The sequence below is a fragment of the Boleophthalmus pectinirostris genome, unplaced genomic scaffold, assembly GCF_026225935.1.
Source record: "Boleophthalmus pectinirostris isolate CB_2022bp ecotype Guang Dong unplaced genomic scaffold, ASM2622593v1 HiC_scaffold_15, whole genome shotgun sequence".
Lineage (NCBI taxonomy): Eukaryota > Metazoa > Chordata > Actinopteri > Gobiiformes > Gobiidae > Boleophthalmus > Boleophthalmus pectinirostris.
Genome location: NW_026571070.1, coordinates 33,799,062 through 33,820,869, shown reverse-complemented (window position 1 = coordinate 33,820,869; position 21,808 = coordinate 33,799,062). Strand labels below are relative to the sequence as shown.

General features: G+C 40.7%; 2 protein-coding genes across 6 annotated transcripts in view; both read right to left on the bottom strand.

Annotated features, from left to right (window-relative positions):
* The window catches only part of arhgap12b (Rho GTPase activating protein 12b), a 110,820-nt gene extending 97,669 nt beyond the window's left edge, over positions 1–13,151 (bottom strand). For 4 of the 5 annotated variants that reach the window (XM_055150897.1, XM_020940755.2, XM_055150898.1 and 1 more), the window contains exon 1: positions 12,907–13,151. In XM_055150897.1, the coding sequence (XP_055006872.1) occupies positions 12,907–13,149 (243 nt within the window). In that variant the 5' untranslated portion in view covers positions 13,150–13,151. Of the gene's footprint in view, positions 1–12,476; positions 12,598–12,906 lie in introns of those variants that run through there. The other variant, XM_055150900.1, reaches the window with a different exon arrangement.
* A 4,429-nt stretch (positions 13,152–17,580) lies between these two features.
* Positions 17,581–21,808, bottom strand: part of LOC110174650 (kinesin-1 heavy chain-like) — a 26,589-nt gene continuing 22,361 nt past the window's right edge. Inside the window, exons 18-26 of the mRNA XM_055150838.1 lie at positions 21,212–21,273; positions 21,096–21,122; positions 20,912–21,021; positions 19,916–20,017; positions 19,452–19,512; positions 19,291–19,362; positions 19,049–19,153; positions 18,157–18,367; positions 17,581–17,702 (exon numbers count right to left, since the gene is read on the bottom strand). Of these exons, the coding sequence (XP_055006813.1) occupies positions 17,581–17,702; positions 18,157–18,367; positions 19,049–19,153; positions 19,291–19,362; positions 19,452–19,512; positions 19,916–20,017; positions 20,912–21,021; positions 21,096–21,122; positions 21,212–21,273 (872 nt within the window). The remainder of the gene's footprint in view (positions 17,703–18,156; positions 18,368–19,048; positions 19,154–19,290; positions 19,363–19,451; positions 19,513–19,915; positions 20,018–20,911; positions 21,022–21,095; positions 21,123–21,211; positions 21,274–21,808) is intronic.

Here is a 21,808-nt window from a genome sequence, read left to right as displayed (position 1 = left end):
AAATAGTGACGTCTGGGCACCTTATATCTGGGGACAAACTGCCCTTTCAAAGCTAAATTCCCCCAAACTGAGTGCAGTGTTTGTGATGCCGGAGCCTGCCCTGTTACATAAATGTACAGTTGTTTTGCTCTACAGAGTCTGACGTATGTGAGTAATGCCAACTCTAAAGTCCATTGTTGCCTGTGTGTGACATCATAGGTCAACTGTCCACTCTCCACTGCCCAGCTGACTGCAGAGACCCGGGCCGGACCCTCCCTCCCCCCCGGACTGAGCGCAGGGGTGTGGGGGAGTGAGACGGCCGATGGAGACTGAGCTGTGGACGAGAGGTGCCAGATGTTTTTAACGCCATCAGAAGTGTCAGGATAAGACCAGAACCAGAGGACAGGAGACAGCAGACTGCAGGGACACGAGGGACAGATAATGGACAGAGCACCGGGGGACAGGGATGTGTTAGTGCACTGATTTGAAGTGATGGAGTTTGCATGTTCTCCCTGTATCTGGGCAGGTTTCCCATGGGCATTCCAATAGACTAACCGCTCAGCAACAGTGGATGAAGTACTCCATTTAATTACTTAAGTAAAAGTACAGATACAGAGGCAAAAAAAAAGTAAAATATTAACTATTAAAGGACCAGTTTAGAAATGTAATTTAAGAGTAAAATGGGAAGGGAGCAGGACGAGTATATGACAGGGTCTCATGGGAAATCTGCTGGAAAGTCCTTCTGAATGTCCCTCTTTATCAAACTAAATTATTGAATCTATATACACATAAATAAATAAAAAATATATTATATATATATTGTATTAATTACATTATAATTATTAATTGTGGATACTCTCCTCAGTTGGGGCAAGGGCATTAAGGAGAGAGGTGTGTTCTTGGGCAGTGGCTCTTTAGATGATCAAATGCTGGAGGTCAGATGGCAAGTTAGGTGGTGCCTCACACCTGACTCTATATTTATCCTCCTAAAGACATCATCAGGTGGGCCTGACATCACTCTGGAGAGTAGAAGTGAGTGCCACAACTATTTCAGGATTTGATCTTACATATTTCAATGAAATACAGAGTTAAGACCTTCCTAAAAGTGAATTCTGAATGATTTTTGATCACATTTTGTAGCTTTCTATGTTTCTTGTGTTGTGCTGCTAACAATATGTTCATGCAGCAGGTGAGGAAAGAATTCATATTTCTTCCCAAATCAACAGTTACAGATGCTGCAGAACAAGAAAAAAATGATTTAAAATATGAGATCATAGTAAACTTCTGCGAGCAAATGAGGATTATATTGATATTACAAACTGAAAAAATGTGTGCTGCTTTGGGAAGATCAGTAAAATGACATAAACAAGGCTAAACATTTGGTCTGGTACAGTCACATTTCATTTTATTCTGATATAGAAGCTGACTTTCTAACTCAATACATCACGACGCATCAGACTAAAGGCCAGCGAGAACATTCCCCCTCTCCTGGGCACAGCAGGTACCCATGTGCCGTTCAAAAGAAAAGGTGCTTGGAGGGAATAGGGGGACGTTCCTGCCGAGAGAATGAGACACTCACGCTGGGACTTTGAAGCCAGGGGAACGCTTGAGCTGGTATTCGTCTCATGTCAGCTGAATCAAAATTAGACTGAGCTTTGGCTGATAAATTCAACTTTTAAAAACACATATTCATCTTCCCAGGTTAGATTTGATATTTAAGCTTTTCTCAAACAGAAAACACTCTGTAACACCTTGTGATGTCATGTGGTAATACAGTGCTCCACTGTCTTTTTAAACTCCATATAACTTCACTAGAATCATTTGGACCGTTTCAGATCTGGGATTGCCAATCTTCACTGAACTAAAGGTAAAAGGAGCTGTTTAGTTGAACACTTTATGACATCACATCACATTGACGTAGACAGACTAATTATAAAGGGTTACTCAAACGTGTGTGAATGAACCAAAAGAATCAAATTAAAAAATACAAAATACTACTACTATTTATTCTTGAAAAGGTGGTATCGAAATCAGTATTGAGTATTCAGTTTTGTCTTTTCCTCAGTATCAAAATCAAGTTTGAAGTTTTAGTATCTTAAATTTCCAGTAAAAATACTTCATAGTACAACTCAGTGATCCACAGCTACAAACTGGTCTACCCACGACTCTCCTCCTCACCTCAGCCCATAAAACTGAAGCACCTCTGGCTCACAGCGGCACGCTCCACCTCACACTCCAAATATAGAGCGCACACCTGAACACCCCTCCAGAAAGCAGAACCGTCACAAACCTGGATCATGTTCAGACCAGACCTGATCTTCCACAAAACCACGGGACTCACCTCAGCCGGGCTCCAGCCTGAGTCAACTCTGAACCTGATGTTACACCTATGACCACTTCACAATGAAACGGGCTGAGTCAGTTTGAGACGGTTTTAGTCATAGTATTTTTCATGGAGATGGGGAATACAGAGCAGTGTTGTCACGAGACTAACATCAAACTTTATTTCAATACCAATACCCAGTGTTGGGGAGTAACAGATTACATGTATCAATGTTATGTAATCAGAGTACAAATTATGAGTAACTGTATTCAGTTACAGTTACTGTTTCAATGAGTGGTAATTGGATTACAGTTACTTTGTTGAAATAAATGGATTACACGGCGGTATTGTCCTGTTTTCACATTTTGGGCTAAACCAGGACTAAAACCAGGACTAAACCAGGACTAAACCAGGTCTAAACCAGGTCTAAACCAGGTCTAAACCAGGACTAAACCAGGACTAAACCAGGACTAAACCAGTTCTAAAAGCAGGACTAAACCAGTTCTAAAAGCAGGACTAAATGCGACTAAACTAGGAGTAAAACCAGGTCTATAATATAACAATATGACACCTAACATTAATATTTTTAATCTGGTTAAGGAAAGACTGGACTTTTTATTTTCTTTTAGCACATAAAATATCTCATGTTAAGATTTCCTCGTCTTTGCTTCTCTACAGTAAAACAAAAGTCTGTTCATGGAGACTTGGGCTCAACAGACAATTTGAAGAAAACAAACAAGAATTTTCAGGATGTGGTTGCTACATTCATGTAGTTTTAAAAAGCATGACAATATCAAGTATTCAGATTACATTACTCACTTTAAGTAATTTAATGGATTACATTACAAACTACATTTTGGGATATGTAATCTGTAATCTGTAGTGGAATACATTTTAAAAGTAACTTTCCCAACACTGAAAATTCATGTTTGTTTTCTTCAAATTGTCTGTTGAGCCCAAGTCTCCATGAACAGACTTTTGTTTTACTGTAGAGAAGCAAAGACGAGAATCTGAACATAAGATGTTTTGTTTTATTTGCTAAAAGAAAATAAAAGGCCCAGACTTTACTTAAACATATTGAAATATTATTTATAGAGAAATTATTTTATATGAGACACTGCTGTCTGAAATTATGTCCACCTACTCTTAGTGTCATAATGTTTAGACCTGGTTTAGTCCTGGTTTAGTCCTGGTTTAGTCCTGGTTTAGTCCTGGTTTAGTCCTGGTTTAGTCCTGGTTTAGTCCTGGTTTAGTACCTGGTTTTTCCTGGTTTAGTCCTGGTTTAGTCCTGGTTTAGTCCTGGTTTAGTCCTGGTTTAGTCCTGGTTTAGTCCTGGTTTAGACCTGGTTTACACCTGGTTTACACCTGGTTTAGACCTGGTTTACACCTGGTTTAGACCTGGTTTAGACCTGGTTTAGACCTGGTTTAGACCTGGTTTCGTCCAGGCTTAGCCCAAAATGTAAAAACAGGAAAATACCGCCCTGTAATCCATTTATTTCAGCAAAGTAAGTCATGGAAACAGTGACTGTAACTGAATACAGTTACTCATAATTTGTACTCTGATTACGTAACACTGATACATGTAATCTGTTACTCCCCAACACTGCTTGTATTCCATGGAACCTACTTGGACCACTGGGGTGAGGGAGTGCACACATATAAGAATAATATGAGGTAATATAACAGAAAGTACTACCATTTACTGTTGAAAATCGTGGTATCAAAGTCGGTATCGAGTATTGAGTCTATTCCTCAGTACTAAAACGGACTTTTGAAATGTGACACTACTTTTAACACAGTTCCGTGTCGAAGTGAAAGGCTAAAACAGTTGCGACTTCAGCCGTTCTTGACTACTGGTGGGAGGTTGCTGGTTGTATTCCCTGAGGAGCTCTAGCACGGGAGCAGGTCTGGAGAGTACATTCCAGAGCAGATGAGAGCATCAGAGAAGCGCGTGGCAGAGCACAGGAGACACAGGACCGCTAAAGCTGATTGGACGAGAGCCAGCCAACCAGCAACAGTGTGTACGCGGCCACACTGCACCACTGCATTAAGTCTGGAATCGACTAAAGTGACTAAACTGCTGATCGACTGGTCAAATAAAAAGGGAGCGCGGCTAAAGCTCTCCAAACTTTTCTGTATATCTTTGTGTTTCTGATCCAAATCACACTCACAAGACTAAACCTGCAGGAAATCATGCAAAATGCTATTTATGCAGAAAAAAGTACAAGGAAAGAATGTAGAGTATTTATCTAAAGACTTGTGAATCATCAGTTTAATCTGCCTTTTTACAGATAAATACAAAAAACAACCAAATCTTCAGTCCTACAGAGTGTTTTGAAACTGGAAATCCAAAATCAGAAAATTGTTCTAGCAAATGCTGTTCACAATACACTCAAGATGTAACAATAACCAAAATATTGTGAGATCATATCATCAAAGCAGCTAAGAAAATGGACGGAAACTACAAAGACCATGATCTTTTGCTCCATTTCAATACAGAAAACATGAAGAAATAACTTATAAAGAACTTTTCTGTCTTAATTCTGTGCACTAGCAAATGTTGTTCACAACACACTAAAGATGTAACAATAACCAAAATATCGTGAGATTGTATCATCAAAGATCTCGCAATAATATTGTGAACTGTTATAATATATTGAAATATAAACTTCTTTGATTAAATTCAGAGTTTTATTACATCAACAGCTAAAAAAAATGGGGGAAACTATATAGACCACAATCTTTTGTTCCATTTCAATACGGAAAATATGAAGAAATAACTGTTATAAAGAATTTCTCTGTCTTAATTCTCTGCATTATGCCTTTTTACAGACAAATAACCAAATCTTCCAAAGTATTACAAGGTGTTTTGAAATTGGAAATCCAAAATCAGAAAATGGTTCTATGTTCATAGAAGACATAACAACCGAAATATCATGAGATTGATCATTTAAGTTCTAGCAATAATATCGTGGACTGTTTTAATATCTTGAATTATAAACTTCTTTGATTAAATTCATAGTTTTAATGCATCAATAGCTACAAAATGGGGGAAACTACACAGAAAATGAACTTTTGCTCCATTTCAATACAGAAAACATAGAAACAAACTGTTACAAAGAACTTGTCTGTCTTAATTCTGTGCACTATGACAGGAATATAGAACCAAAGGAACAATGTACTTATATAAAAACAGACTGCACTTGTAAATCATGAGTTTAATCTGCCTTCCAAATATTCCAAAGTCCTACAGGGCGTTTGGAAATTGGAAATCCAAAATCAGAAAATGGTTCTAAATGTTGTTCACAACACACTAAAGATGTAACAACAACCGAAATATCGTGAGATTGATCATCAAAGATCTCGCAATAATATCCTGGACATATCATATTATATACTTCTTTGATTAAATTCTGAGTTTTATTGCAGCAATAGCCAAGATAGGGGGAACTACATAGAACACGATTTTTTTTCCATTTCAATACAGAAAACATGAAGAATTTATTGAGGCTTTTTATAAGAAAATAAAAGCATTTCTTCAATTCCGTCAGCATCTCCACAATATACAGTGAGATTTACATATCGTTACAGACTTTCAATACACAAATTCTGAATCTCAACCTGATGCAACACAATACACAAAGACACACAACACAACATTGCCGCTGCTCATATAGAATGTGCTATGTGCTATGTGCTATGTGCTATGTGCTATGTGCTATGTGCTATGTGCTATGTGCTATGTGCTATGTGGACAGGTTCTGGCAGGTCACAGATGTTCCCTTCACATGCTCTGCACTGACATGTTCACAACACACCTCCAATCTATAGCTCCTTCCTATTTAAAGGTCCATTATGTAACTTTACTGGTGGAGGGTCCCTTAACCTGCTGGTCTCCATGGAGATGTTAATGCTTTGCCTGAAAGTTTCCACAACATGCCATAAAGAAAAGTTACAAGTTACAAGTGGAGAACATCAACACGAGTTTTTAAGTTTGATTTAAAGGCCCCATGAAGACACTATTTTCTGATCTCTGTTAGAATGTGGTTTCCTCATCACACAAAGATCTGGAGTTTAGTTTCATTCACATGTTTAACACACAAACCCTGCATGTGTAAACTATTTTCTTCTCTCAAATGTAACACTCTGTAACACCTTGTGATGTCACGTAGTAATACCGCTGTGAGATAGTATTTTGACCCCCATAGTATATTGACCCTGGGGTGAACATACCACTATAGTAAAGTGTACTTCTTTATCTGATCATTATTTCTCATGTCATTTACTTTTATTATATATTACTACATATTCACTTTCTTTTAATTTATTTTAAGAAATGTTTTCGATGGAGAACGACTTGGTATTTTGTGTTAATGTAACGTATTGTTCAAACTGTATATACATAACAATCTTGTCACGTTTATCTTGTATTTTACATAGTTTTAATTTTTAGTTTGCTCTGTTCAGATAATCCTTAATCATAAAGTCAATTTAGTCCATGGTTTGTAAGAATAATGACCTCAAAGTGTTGTGTTATAATAAACATTGGGGGGTCAGATTATTATAGTCAAAGGTTTCCCCTATTTAACTACTCAATAGATCAGCCCTGTCTATTTGAACAAGATTCCAAATCATTATACATCACTTTGATTATATAACAAATTAATAACTAATAACTATTTATCTCACTTTCAGTCAAATATGTGTTTAAACAACTAAGTCAATTTTAACATTCAAAAGTTATAATCGACATAAAAAATGCATCTTTTAAATACGTCAATATGTTTTAATTTGCAGATATAGTATTAATATTCAAAGTTTTTCTATAGAATTCAAGTTCTTTATTAATAAACTATAGATTTTCATAAGGGGATCAATATTCTATAGGGGGGTCAACATACCATAATAGGATTCTGACCCTGGGGTCAAAATACTATATGGTATGTTGACCCCGGGGTCACCTCACCAAAACCTCAAAATACTATACCACACCAGAAGTGCTCCACTGTAAAACTGAAATCCCTTTCACCTTCACTAGAATCACTTGGATGATTTCAGTCCTGGAATTGCCAACCTCTACTCAACTAAAGATAAAAGGAGCTGTTCACTTGGAAACTACCACTACATGACATCACAAGGTGGAACAGAGTATTTTTTGAGCACTGGAAATGTAGATAAAATACAACTGCAGGTCTGTTTTTGAGGAGGTAACAACATTCTAAAATGGCTTAAACTTCACAAGAGTCCATTTTGTGTAATATAGAACATTTCAACTGTAATTTGTCATCTAATAAATACAAGATGAATGTGTTTATCTATTTGCTCTATGTGCTAAGTCACTCCCCTATCAGAGCACTAACATAACACAATCAGCAAGCATCCCCCTCATGAAACTGCATCAGGTTTGTCAAGTTGTATTGTATTGTTTTGTTTTGTATCATAATGTTGTATCTTTTTTGTAAATGGTTGTAAAAGAGCACAGGTGAAGTAGACTTGTGGGTAAGGAGGGTTTGAATAGGGCCCAGGAGAGATCGCTAGATTACACAGACATGCATGGATGACATCTAAAAACTCTTCAGGCCTGTTTTGAAGAGGGAACAACATTATAATAACCAGGGCTGGGCATCATTCAGAAGTTGCAGAAATGATACGTAGGCCACGATACGATGCATATTTCGATACAGTGCACTTTCGATTCGATACGATATATTTCAAAACGATTCGATGCAGTTCAATAAAAAAAACATAAAGGCTAAATCATGGCTGTGATACTAAAAGTCTTTGTTAAACCACTTCTTGTGCAAAGTTCATATGAAACGCAAACATTTTAATCAACAAAACAGTGAAAATGTCAAATGTGTCGCATAAACGAGTTTCCTTCCTCTAAACAAGCAACAAAACTGTAGCTCTGTAACAAAATCATTTAGTAAAATATACCAAAAAGTAGAGATGTAACGATAAATATCGTACTGTGAGATTTGGTTATTACACATTTTTGGAGAAGTCAATAGATGTGTGGCTGGGATACTTCTTGCTTTTGAATTTTTTACCTTGACAAGACTTTGGTGTGAATTATTACTGTCAATCTCAAGAATTAAAGTAAAAAACATATTTCTTTATGTTGTCTGCCCTTAAGTGAATCATGGCATATGCCGTTCTGTATGTTTTTTAATTGTTGGTACTATAAAACAAGGTATTTAAACAACGGAACTTGTAATTTGATATTTTGTGACAGCCCACGATATTATTGTGATCCCTTTGACGATACGATATCATGATATTTTGGTTATTGTTACATCCCTATCAAAAGGTACTCTTGGTGATATATTCATACAGCAGCCCAAGATATCAATACTGTATCATCACATTATACGATACGATATATTAGGGGTGGGCGATATCTCCATATTTAAATATATATCGAGATATTTTTTAAACTCGATATGGATTCTTACATACTGTATCATAAATATCGATATAATGCTTATATTCAGTTCTGATTTCGCGCTTCGCTTGGTTGCCTTCTCTGTGCGCGCCCTCGCCTTCCTGATTCTGCTTGAGTCTCATTCTCTCCTCACTATCGTCGTGAATGCTGAAAGTTGGTGCCAGTGAAAAACTTCTAGCACCACGAAACTTTTCCACCATTTACAGACAAAACCATCAGCAGCACCTCCTCTGTCACAGAGAGAACACTCATATTCCACTGAGTCATGTTGTTTAGTCCGACAGAAGCTGAACCACATCAACGGCACGAGGAGCGAGCTGTTTATGCAAATGAGCCATGTGGTTAAGTGGTTTAAGTTTTGTTTCTGTAAAAGGTAAACAAATCTGTGCTAAACTGCATTAAACACATGATAATGTCAAACGAGCTGATGTGACTCTAGAGTCGTTATGGTTTATATGTTGTAAAGTTAAGTCATGTAAAGTTTATTTATGTAGAAGATTTGAATGAAAAATCTGCTGCAGTGTCACTTGTACAACAGTGTTTGGAAACGTTGGGTTTGATCTGCAGTGGATTGTGGGAAACCTCACAGCTCCTCACACTGGTGAGGAACATGGATCTGTTAAAATAAGAAACATCCTGAGTTTCTGACGCTGAAGGAGCTCATGGTTCTGGTTCTGGTTCTGGATAACAGAGTTTATGCAAAGATGAGTTTGAGTTGAGTTGTTTTATTTATGAATGAAAAGAATGAAATATGTATTATTTCTTTTATTTTACAGTTAATTTATTATTTATGCAATCAGGGATTTTTTGTAATCTTAAATGTTCCTACATGAACTTCAATAAAAAAAAAAAAAGACCTTGTGGAATTTGACAGATTTGTTTTTGCAGTTTTCCAGTTTTCAGTTTTAGGGGGTTATTTTTCCAGTACACATATCAAGACATATATTGTATATCGAGATATATTTTTCGATCCATATCGCCCAGCCCTACGATATATCATATTTCAATATTTTAGCACACCCCTAATTATAACATGGTAGAATGCTAAAAAAAAAAAGTTGATTTTTGCATAACATCTCCTCTTTAAGAAACCATCACGAATTAGAGACTACATCTAACCAAACTGTTGCTTCAAAACACCACATTTCACAACGCACTCAATTGCAAATTAGCAGCAATCAGAGCCCCGCGCCCGTCCCGCCCATCTGAAGAAAGACACGCAGACTGCAGCCTGACGGGGAGGAGGGGGCAGGGGCTCGCCTCAAACTGAAACCAAGACAAATACCATGAGGGGGGACCACCGGGGGGACCATTGGGGGGCTTTTGAGTGCGCCCATCTGCAGCGACACAGTGCTTTTGTCCACCCCCTCTCCCCCCCCAGCCTCATTCAAAACAGATGTGAGCAGTGCACCGCATGCTACCGAAAACCACCGTGTCTTCTACGACACCTACATATGTGATCTCATGGGCTCCAGTGCACAGACTGGGGAGTTTGGAGCCAGCCTGAGGACCCGGAGTGAGCGGGGTGAACCTGGGGGAGAGGAGCGGGTCCAGGAGGGGGGGGGGGGCGTACGAGTTTTAATGAAGACAGCGACACAGCGCGATGAAGTTACCGCAGAATCACCATTACTCGTGAAAATCCTGAATGGGGGACTGGTTCATTGTGTTCTTGTGGTCTCAGAGATTAGTCCTGGTTTAGACCTGGTTTATACCTGGTTTAATCCTGAGTCCATAGGGTTTAGCACTGATTTAGTCCTGGTTTAGTTGGTTTGGGTCTCGTCTGATACTGGTTTAGTCCTAGTAGGGTACTAGTTTAGTCCTGATCTGATACTGGTGTAGTCCTGGACTGGTTGATCTGGTACTGGTTTAGTCTGGTCTGGTCAGATGCTCATTTAGTCCTGGTCTGGTACTGGTGTAGTCCCGGTCTGGTCTGGGACTGGTTTAGTCTGGGTCTAGTATCATACTGATCCATTTCTTGGTCAGGCAATCAAATAGTCCAGCTCTAGTCCTGATCTGATACTAGTGTAGTCCTAGTCTGGTACTGGTTTAGTCCTAGACTCGTTGGTCTGGTACTGGTTTAGTCCTGGACTGCTCTAGTACTGGTTTAGTCCTGGTCTGGTCCGATAACAGTGTAGTCCTGGTCTGATACTAGTTTAGTCCTGGTCTGGTGCTAGTTTAGTCCTGGTCTGGTGCTAGTTTAGTCCTGGTCTGGTGCTAGTTTAGTCCTGGTCTAGTAGCCTACTGATTCAGTTCTTGCTTAGACAATGGAATAGTCCTGCTGTAGTCCTGGTCTGATACTAGTTTGGTCCTGGACTGGTCTAGTACTGGTTTAGTCCTGGTCTGGTCCGATAACAGTTTAGACCTGGTCTGATACTTGTACTGGTTTAGTCCGGGTCTAGTATCTTACCCATTCACTTCTTGGTCAGACAATCAAATAATCCTGCTCTAGTCCTGGTCTGGTCTGGTATTGGTTTAGTCTGGGTCTAGTATCATACTGATCCAGTTCTTGGTCAGGTCATCAAATAGTCCAGCTCTAGTCCTAGTCCGGTACTGATTTAGTCCTAGTCCGGTACTGGTTTAGTCCTAGACTCGTTGATCTGATACTGGTGTAGTCCTGGTCTGGTTGGTCTGGTACTGATTTAATCTGGTCTGGTCAGATGCTTGTGTAGTCCTGGTCTGGTTTGGTCTGGGACTGGTTTAGTCTGGGTCTAGTATCATACTGATCCAGTTCTTGGTCAAGCAATCAAACAGTCCAGCTCAAGTCCTGGTCTGGTACTGATTTAGTCCTGGTCTATTATCCTACTGATTCAGTTCTTGATTAGACAATGGACTAGTCCTGCTGTAGTCCTGGTCTGATACTAGTTTGGTCCTGGTCTGGTCTGATACTGGTGTAGTCCTGGTCTGGTACTGGTTTAGTCTGGGTCTAGTATCTTACTGATCCAGTTCTTGGTCAGGCATTCAAATAGTCCAGCTCTAGTCCTGGTCTGGTACTAGTTTAATCCTGGTCTGGTCCGATAACAGTGTAGTCCTGGTCTGGTTCTGGTTTAGTCCTGGTCTGGTCAGATGCTTGTGTAGTCCTGGTCTGGTATTGGTTTTGTCCAGGTCTAGTATCTTACTGATTCAGTTCTTGGTCAGACAATCAAATAGTCCATCTCTATGTCTGATCCTGGTTTAGTCCTGGTCTAGTATTTTACTAATTCTGTTCTTGGTAAAACAGTGGAATAGTCCTCCGGTAGTCCTGCTCTAGTCCTGGTCTGACACTAGTTTCATACCGGTTTAAATAATCTGCAGTAACCCTACATTTTAGTCCAGGTCTAGTATGGTTTAGTCCTGATCTGGTGCTGGTTTAGTCCTGGTTTCTGGTAGTCCTGCTTTAGTCTTGGTCTGGTACAGGTTTAAACAATCTGCAATAAGACATATTTGGAGGACTGGTACTGGTTTAGTCTTGGTTTAGTCTTGGTTTAGTCTTGGTTTAGTCTTGGTTTAGTCCTGGTTTAGTCCTGGCCACTGGTTTAAAGTTCTGGTGAAGAATCTCTGATCTAGTGCTGGTTACATCTGCAATTCTTTAAAAAAAAAAAAATAGAGAAAATAATGACCAATAACCAGGTAAAAACATCAGCTAATTAATAAACCTCAGATCTACCAATTTTCGTAAAGATTATTCTGAAAAAATGGCGCTTTAGTGCACACAACAAAGCCAACTTCCAGACATTTCACATTTCACCCTACCTTGAACAGAGTAAACAATCAGAACCAGGGTCATGGAAGTTGCGCTAAAGCAGCCAAATAACTTCCCTTGGCCCGCTTTAATCCAGCCAGACTACAACAAAGGACCACGGGACTTCCACTGGGATCAAGGGGAGGGCAGGCAGCGACGGAACGTTCATGCCCGGAGGGAGCACACCCCGAGGCGGGCACGTCAACCGCGACACCCTGCGCGGAGGTGGATGCGATCACGTGGAGATCGAAAATGCGGTAAAATGCACCAAAAACCGAGAGGATGTTGTTTTTTTTATCCAGCAGTGAACCTAAAATGGGCGGAATTCCAGAGAGTGGACAAAAGCACTGCAGGTTCCCCGTGCATAGCAACAAAGTAACTCAAGCCAATAGCCGTGCGCGCAACTACGGACACGACCTGCGCCAAAACATCCACGCTTACATGAACGAGCCCGCTCCTCCGTCTCCTGTGCCCGGGTGAGAGCGCTGAGATAGTCCGGGGGAAGTTGGATCCAGAGGTAGGGTCGCTGCCGGTGCGCTGCGCGGCGGTAGAGCCGGGCCTGCGCTCTGGTCTCCGGTGTGCGCTGGCTCCGTGTGCTCGGTGTGTGTCGGTGCGCTGGGTGCTGGGTGCTGCTGGATGGTGTAGTGTGGTGTAGTGTGTGGTGTCGGGGGCTCGTGTTCGCATTCCCCCGCCTCACGCGCTCTCTACGTCAAAGCGCCGAGAGGGAAGGCGCGCGCTACGTCCGGCTCCGTGCGCATTACAAAATAAAGTCAGGATTTAAAGGATTTAGAGGAAAGTCTGAGGCGTGTAGGCTACAGGGCAGGTTTAGAGCCTACTAGTGGTTTATTTTGTTTTGCTAATGAAGTTAAACCAATTGGGGCATGTTATCTCCTATTATATCATACAAAACTGACTCTTGTGAACTTAATGCAGGGGTATCAAACTCATTTTGGTCCAGGGGTCATATCCAACCTGTTTTGATCCCAAAGGGGCCGGATCAGAAAACTCATGGCATCTAAACTCCAAAAATAACAATAAGTTCAAATATTTGTGCAGAGAAAAACAAATCTATTACAGAAATCTTTTTCAACTGATGCACTCTTTCTTTTACAAAATATTATAATATTATGAACAACCTGAAACTTTAAGAAAAATTTAATTTCAAGACAATGTTTTAACATGAGTTTGTATGTAAACAGGAATAAGCCCATTTTTGTTGTAAAATCCTGCACTCGGCTCCACTTTTCTCATGTTGGACATTTTTCTGATGAGGGTGACACGGTCAACAGTCAAAACGATCGTCCTTTAAGAGCGTTTGGAAAGAGACAAGTCTTCATTTGTGCTGCTCTGGTGGGAGGGGCCACGTACAGAGACGCTGGAGACGCTGCTGTGATAAACACCACAGAAAATTAACAAGATTTTCATAGAAAATATAATTCAAATATTTTAGTAGAAAATCAGTCGAGGGCCAGATTAAAGGTCTTGGAGGGCGGGATCTGGCCCCTGGGCCGTATGTTTGACACTCCTGACTTAAAGCCATGTTATAGCCTAATGTTGTTACCTCATCAAACAGACCTGGAGTTGTGTTATGTTTCATTCACACTTGTTTGAATAACCTTTTATTATTAGTCTGTTTACATCTCCAAAGCTCAAAATGCTCTGTTCCACCCTGTGATGTCATGAAGCGGTGGTTTTCAAGATAAGAGCTGTCTTTAACACTTTGTTCAGTAGAGATTGGCAGTTCCAGGACCGAAATCATCCAAATGATTCTAGTGAAGGTGTATGGAGTTTAAAAACACAGTGGAGCACTTTCTGTATCACCACATGACATCACAAGGTGGAAGTATTCCATTTGAGAGAAGAACTCAGCCTAAATGTGCAGGTTTGTATGTTAAACATGTGAATGAAGCAAAACACAACTGCAGGTCCAGGTTTGTGATGAGGACACTACATGAGAACATCGGTTAAAAATAGCCTAATATGAGCCCTTTAATATTACATAATAGAAAAATAACGGAACAAGCGTGAGGTTATTATTGTGTTGCCATTCTTTAGAGTTATTATTAGTTCCATGGTTCACACTCATCTTTGCGCATGCGTCTGCTCTCCTGGTTTTATTTTGAAATATCAGCTCGACTCTCTTCCTGTGTCTCGTGGGGGCTGGTCACCATGGTCACCATGCACAGACTTGCAGAGCTGCAGCGTGCACGCTGCCCCGCCCGTCTGTCTGTCACCGCCAACCTGCACCACAGCACTGGGCCATCAGACCCACGGCCCCGGAACACCAGACCCACAGAACCGCAACACCAGACCCACAGGACCTGAAAACAAGACCCACAGGACCTGAGCACGAGACCCACGGCACCTCTTGTCATGTGTGTCATGTTTGTATGATTCATATTATCTTTGTTTAGGGGGCGTGTCTTTGTTCAGAGATGGAGTCATGAATTATTGATGATGGAGTGTCTGGGGTGGTCGCGTGGAAGCTTCACTCACTGCAGACAAAAACACAGGCTTTAAGTGTCTGTTGTGATTGTGAAACCATAACATGAAGTGTTTGACTTTAGACGAACCTGAGCTTCTCTGTGAATCCTCAATCTCCTGCACCACGATGTTAAGGCGACCTCTGGTGGCGCACACAGGAAAGTACATGAACATCTTCCACAGGTGAGTCCAGTGATGATGTTGTGAGCAGATAGGAGATGTTTACTCTAGTTCCTAAACTTTATCTCTGTTTTACCTGGACTACATGGCCTAATTCCTGTGTTATTAATTCATTAGTAAGTGTAAATATTCTTATATATACTGAGCCAGTGGTTCTCAAACTGTGGTGCGTGCACAAGTATGACTATAGGTTATTCTACAGGATTGTCTTATTAATTGTTTTCATGTCCAGAAGAGTCCTAAAAACATTCATAAGTATTTCAGATTTAGTCTACGACAAAGAAAATGTGATATTCCAATACTAAAGTTTCTCTTCTGAAAATCTGAAATGATTCCAAGGAGCAAGTAGACCACTCTAGAGACAATGACAGTGTCAGGTTTGAACACATCTTCTCTTTTAGGTCATGTTTTAGGTGTATTTTTTACTAAAATAACATTCATAGTCAGTGACAGTGTGACCAGACGTCCCCAAAATTGATGCTGTTGTCCCTAATCCTGAATCTGTCCCTTTATCTTATCTTTATCTTTATCTTTATCTTTAAATGTCTTGAAAATTACACACAAACAAAATACTGAGTAGTTATTTTCTGATAAACATTAAAAACTGTTGGTAGAGAGGTTGAGTCGACTGTCTACAATCTATCTATTATGTTTCTTTTTTGCCACTCTTCACAGCAGCTGCCATGTGTGTATTGTTATTTTTCCAAGATGACATTTTGAGTTCATGATTTTTATGTTGTTTTCTTGTGGCAGAAATATTAATGAAAGACTTGATTTAAAAAAATTAATAAATAAAAAATAAAAGTGTTTGTGACAGGTTAAAAACAAAAAACAAAAAAACACCATCCTGAATTTTAGCCAATCCCATCTGGTCACCCTGGTCTGTGATGTGGACAGTGACTACACTCACATCTGAACCTGGGCCTTACCTGCACTGACTCTGATCATCAGCTGTAGGTGCTGTTCTCTTCTGTTAGAGCATGTTTCTATTTGATAAAGTTTTGCTGAGGACTCAGGTCAGAGACTTTTTATTCCAATTCTGACATTTTAGCCTCGTGTGGTGAACCTCAAGAAGCTCGTTTGGTGTTCTGACTGGAGAATTAGAATTCAAATTGGAGAACCAAAACATTTGTGTGCCTTGTAAATCTTTAACAATAATGGCTTACACTTATAATACACTTTTGTCAGACTCCACAAAGCCTCTCAGTGTTACACTGTGTCTTTATTCACTCCACGCTCTGTGCTGATAAACTGCATTTGTAGCCACAGCTGCCCTGGGGCAGACTGATGGAAGCAAGACAGCCTCTCCAACCACCGACACACACACACCACTTTCATACTAGGCAATGTGAAGGAAAGTGTCTTGCTTAAGGACACAACAACAGAGGGGGAATCAATCCTCCGACTTTCAGTCACTAATAGACTGAAAGTCCCCCCCCCCAGGGCAGCTGTGGCTACAATAGTAGCTTACCATCACCAGGTATAGAGTGAATGAATAAAGCTGAATAAAGTGTCTTTGGGGACAAAAAATGTCTGTGAAAAGCACTATAAATAAAGACTTACTTGGCAGATTAGTTTATTTCATAATGTGCAAAAGAACAGAATTAAAACATAAGTATAATACATTTAAACCGAGCTCTTCATTTTTATTGTGTTGTTTATTTTGTCTAAACTATAAAGCAATAAATATGCAAAACAAAAGAAGTACATCAGAAAAGACAGAAGTACATGAGAAATAAGTTAACATTTAGAAGAGCTTGTAGATACATTAAAAAATAAAATAAAATCTTAGCTTGGTCTTTTCTGATCCATGTTTCTGACATACATATACATACATAAAAGTATCCTCATTGTTTTTAGTTTGTTTGTTGATCATGAGTTTAACCACCAAAGTGCCCTATACAACTACTCATCTGACTAAAACACAGTTCAAAGATTTTTGCAAATTTAAGATTTTTACAAAAACATTCACATTCATTTTCCAAATTTGTACATTTTTCTAGGTTTAAAATTTTACTTCCTGCATGGAAATCATGACATCAGACTAGGAAATTGCATAACTGTTACCCAGTGGCGGTCCTACACTGATTTATTATGATTTTTATGCAGAATAAGAGGAGATTTCGTTTGTTTGAGGAGGAAATTACAGTATTTCAAAACAGCAAAATTATATGATTCTAGAAATATTTCACAATCCTTCATCCCAAATCCAGGCAGAAGAAGAAAGTCAAAGCGCTGAGTCCAGTTCATGGATCCTCGTGTCCTCCTCTACAAACATCTACAGCTGTCACTCTTCATCCACAAAGCAGCTGCAGAGAGAAGAGCAGAGAGGAGTGAGGGAGTAGAGAGAGGAGAGAGGGACCAGAGAGATGAAGGACCAGAGAGAGAGGAGTGAGGGAGCAGAGAGAGGACAGAGACCAGAGAGAGGAGAAGGACCAGAAAGGAGAGGGGCTAGAGAAGAAAAGAACTGTAGGAGGCGTGTTCTTGCCTGTTTCCGGCCTTGAGCAGGTTGGGGCGGGTCATACTGGGGCTGGGTGCGACTCCTGGCAGCTGACCTGGGCGGATGGGTTTGGCTGGACAATCACACACAGACATTAGTGAGTTCTGGATCTCAAACTGAACTGAATGAACAATTATCACGTATTTAGTTCTAATTTGTGCTTAGTGTTTAGAGAAACACTTACATATTGTGTCCAGACCTAAAGCTCCACTGTGTAACTTTTTGCTGTTATGTTTTTATTGCACTGAAAAATATGGGTCCTTGTTGTGTGTGGACTTGCCTCTCCACAGACCTGATTCCTCTTATATTAGTCCACAGAATGGCATAAAACGTCTCTATCTCCATGGAGAATGTTCTATATGGTTTTGTGTTGCATTAATATGTAAAATACTGTTCATAAAATCTTCATAACACTTATGATGGATCAAAACAATGGAACTGGAGCCACACAAATGAAATGTTCAATTTGGAATTGAGTCACATGCCCTGATATGAAACATGTTTGGACGTGATGTGATGTGACAGACCTATAGAAGCTCTCCGGCCCATGTTCTTGGGTTTGACAGCCGCCTCTTTAATGCGCTCCATCTCCTGTAGGTGGCGCTGGCGGTCCTTGGCGGCGTTCTCTTTGGCCTCCTTCAGAGCGGCCTCCAGGGCCTTGACGCGCTCGATGGTGGCCCGGAAACGCTTCTCCAGTTTGGGGATCTCACAGCGCAGGTCTGCATTGTCCCGGAGCAGCTGAGGAGCACACAGAGGAACACACAGAGGAACACACAGAGGAACACACAGAGGAACACACAGAGGAACACACAGGAGAGGAACACACAGAGGAACACAGAGGAACACACAGAGGAACACACAGAGGAACACACAGAGGAACACACAGAGGAACACAGAGGAACACACAGAGGAACACACAGAGGAACACACAGAGGAACACACAGAGGAACACACAGAGGAACACACAGAGGAACACACAGAGGACACACAGAGGAACACAGAGGACACACAGAGGAACACAGAGGAACACACAGAGGACACACAGAGGAACACAGAGGAACACACAGAGGAACACACAGAGGAACACACAGAGGAACACACAGAGGAAACACAGAGGAACACAGAGGAACACACAGAGGAACACAGAGGAACACAGAAGAACACAGAGAAACACAGAGGAACACACAGAGGAACACACAGAGGACACACAGAGGAACACACAGAGGAACACAGAGGAACACACAGAGAACACACAGAAGAACACACAGAAGAACACACAGAGGAACACACAGAGGAACACACAGAGGAACACACAGAGGAACACACAGAGGAACACAGAGGAACACAGAACCTGGTTTATACAAGATGTTTGCCTAACATGTGGACACTGTATTTTTCACCACATGTTCTAGTGGTCACCTGCTTGTGGACTTTGGTCAGCTGCTCCAGGTTGTTCTCCAGGAAGTGGATCTTCTGCCTCTGAGCAGCACTGCTGTCCGGGTCGTCACAGTCCAGTTTAGAATTCTGTACCAAACACACACATGTTCTACTTTATCTAACAACAAGGTGACTTTAGGTCAGCACCAGAAGAAGTTGGTCTGTAGACTTTGTTCTGACAGCCCTGGTCAGCAGAGGTTAGCTGTTGTGAAGCAGAGATGTACCTTTCTCACTCTGGAGGACAGGTCCTGGACGAAGAGCCTCCTCAGACTGTGCAGGGTCTGCAGCTCCCGGGCCTGACACATACATGAACATATACACATAAACAGTATGTATGATCCATAGATATGCACTAATAAGACCAGTCAAATGTAGTACTGCTCACCACAGTCTCCTCCAGGCCCTTGAGGTCCTGTCTGGCCTGTTCCCTTCTGTCCTGCAGAGCTCTGCACAACAACAGGCACATCATACAAAATGTACAGTTTGTACAAATACACTTTAAACACTGACAGGTTCTGGGCCACAGCAGAGGTCGTTATTATTGTCATAATCCAGGTTCTAAAATGAGATAATTCATGTAATAAAACTGTTGTTATTGACCTGAACAAAGAGAGGAAAAACAACACGCCCATTTCCTCAAAAGAGAGTTGGAAGGAGCCCAGAGCAGTGCTTGCATATTTTTATGTCAAATGTACATATAAGGGCATAAATAATAAAGCACTGCTTCTGAATACATTATACTGATCATGTAAAGTCTATTCATCACCACAGTCTCCAGTATCAAGTATACAGTATTATGTATACAGTATGAAGTATACAGTATGAAGTATACAGTAGTGCAGGACTTACTGCAGCTCCTGGAGCTGCTGGCTCTTCTCCTGGTCTGCTGCCTTCAGCTTCTCATGCTCCACTTTGAGGGTCTCCTGCTCCAGTGTGATCTTCTGGTTCAGCCTAAACACACACACACACACCTCAGCCTCTGTATATACAAGGACACTTCTAGTCCTGGTGTAGTTTCCCATTTTAATGTGGTGCTGTGTGCATGTTTGAGAAACAGCCTGATAAAAATGAAGTTTGCTTTTAACTCTGCCATAGTAATAAACCCAATCAATCTAGTTATTTATTAAAAAAAAAATCTATGCTCTATGCCAAAAGAATTCCATAGAGTAAACCAACAGAATCGTATGAAGAGTGTCCGAGCCACAAGAGGGGACTGTAAGCCCATGAGACTTCTAATGAAAAACCTTTGGCATTCCAAATTGGGAAAAAGTGTGAAAACTGTTTCTTTAATCAATGCTCAGTCACACTGTCATAACCAGCCACAATCCTCAAACTCAAAAGGGGAAAGTGTCTTCTTGGACCAGTTAACTTCTGGTCATAGGGTGGGTGCTTACTCAACCCCTTTCCCCACTCCAACTGACATTATTCGGCCCCAACCACATTTTGAGAACAGTTTTGCTGCTAAAATCTGATATAAAGTAGACTGATTTGTGTAAAATGTTCAGTGGTCATCTGCACAAATCAACATTGCCCTGACTCCCTTGAAGACATTATTATAAATGGTAATACTTTCTTTTCTATTCCAATCTTATATCTTATATCTGTTTTATATGTGTGTAATCCTCAGTGGTCAGTGGGTGTATACTAGTCTATGTGCTCTTCTACTCTTATGCTCAAATGAGTGTCTAGTTTGATACTAGTGTTATTATCAATTGGTGTCTATCCCATGCAAAAAATAAAATAAAAATACAACCTGAATCATGATACACACAGTATTTTTGAGAATATGGTGAATAAAATGAGTATACTCGTAAGACACCAGCAGAGGGCAGTATAGGCTCTTACTCTTGGATGTCTGCGATGAGCTTGTCCTTGCTGTCCAGCTCATTCCTCAGTTTACTGATCTGCTCCTTATGGGCCTCTCTGTGTGAGCGGATCTGCCTCTCTACTGCATCCTGGTGGACAAACGCCGCACATGCACGTTTACTGAGGGCCCTCTTGTGTGCACTGTGGTAGAACATGTGCTTACCTTAAAGGAGAAGGCTCTTAATGTGGGCTGTGGGTCAAAAGAAAGAAGAGGTTATGGTGCATGTGTGAACCTTCATAAACACAACAGTAGAATGTGAGCCTATGATAAATGGTTACCTTTGTTACAGACTGGTTGTCAGAGTGGCTCTCGTTCTCCTTGTCTATGGCGTTGACTTTCTCTAAATAAGGATCAAAACATCAGAATGATCTTTACCAACAACAGACTGTATAAATGGACTTAACTGCCCTGCAAGCAGCTGTGTTCTTAATAGTGAGCACAGGAAGTGAGCAGGAGCACGATTTGACTCTACAACTTTTAAAAATTCAAATTCCTGATAGTTTGCCCCTATACCTGCAAGCCTCAGTGAGCTTCATTTGACTGGAGCTGAACGCTGTGAGCGGCATGACACTCCTTTAGTCCACAGTTTTACATAGACAAACCATTACCAACCATTTTCTTCAAGACATTAATCATCCAAGATCTTCCAGAGAAAACACTTTGAGAGAATGGACCATTTTAACCAAAACACCAGAGTGGAGTTAGAATGAGGTCTTTCCTGTTGTGTTCACGTGGCGCCCCCTGGAGGCTGCTGTGATGCTGCAGGACACAGAGGAGGGACACTTTTGGCTCTTCCTCTCCTCAAACTGCCCTGACACAGATCTGACCCTCCCTCCTGTTAAACTGACTTGAGACCTTTGACTGAGACACATGCA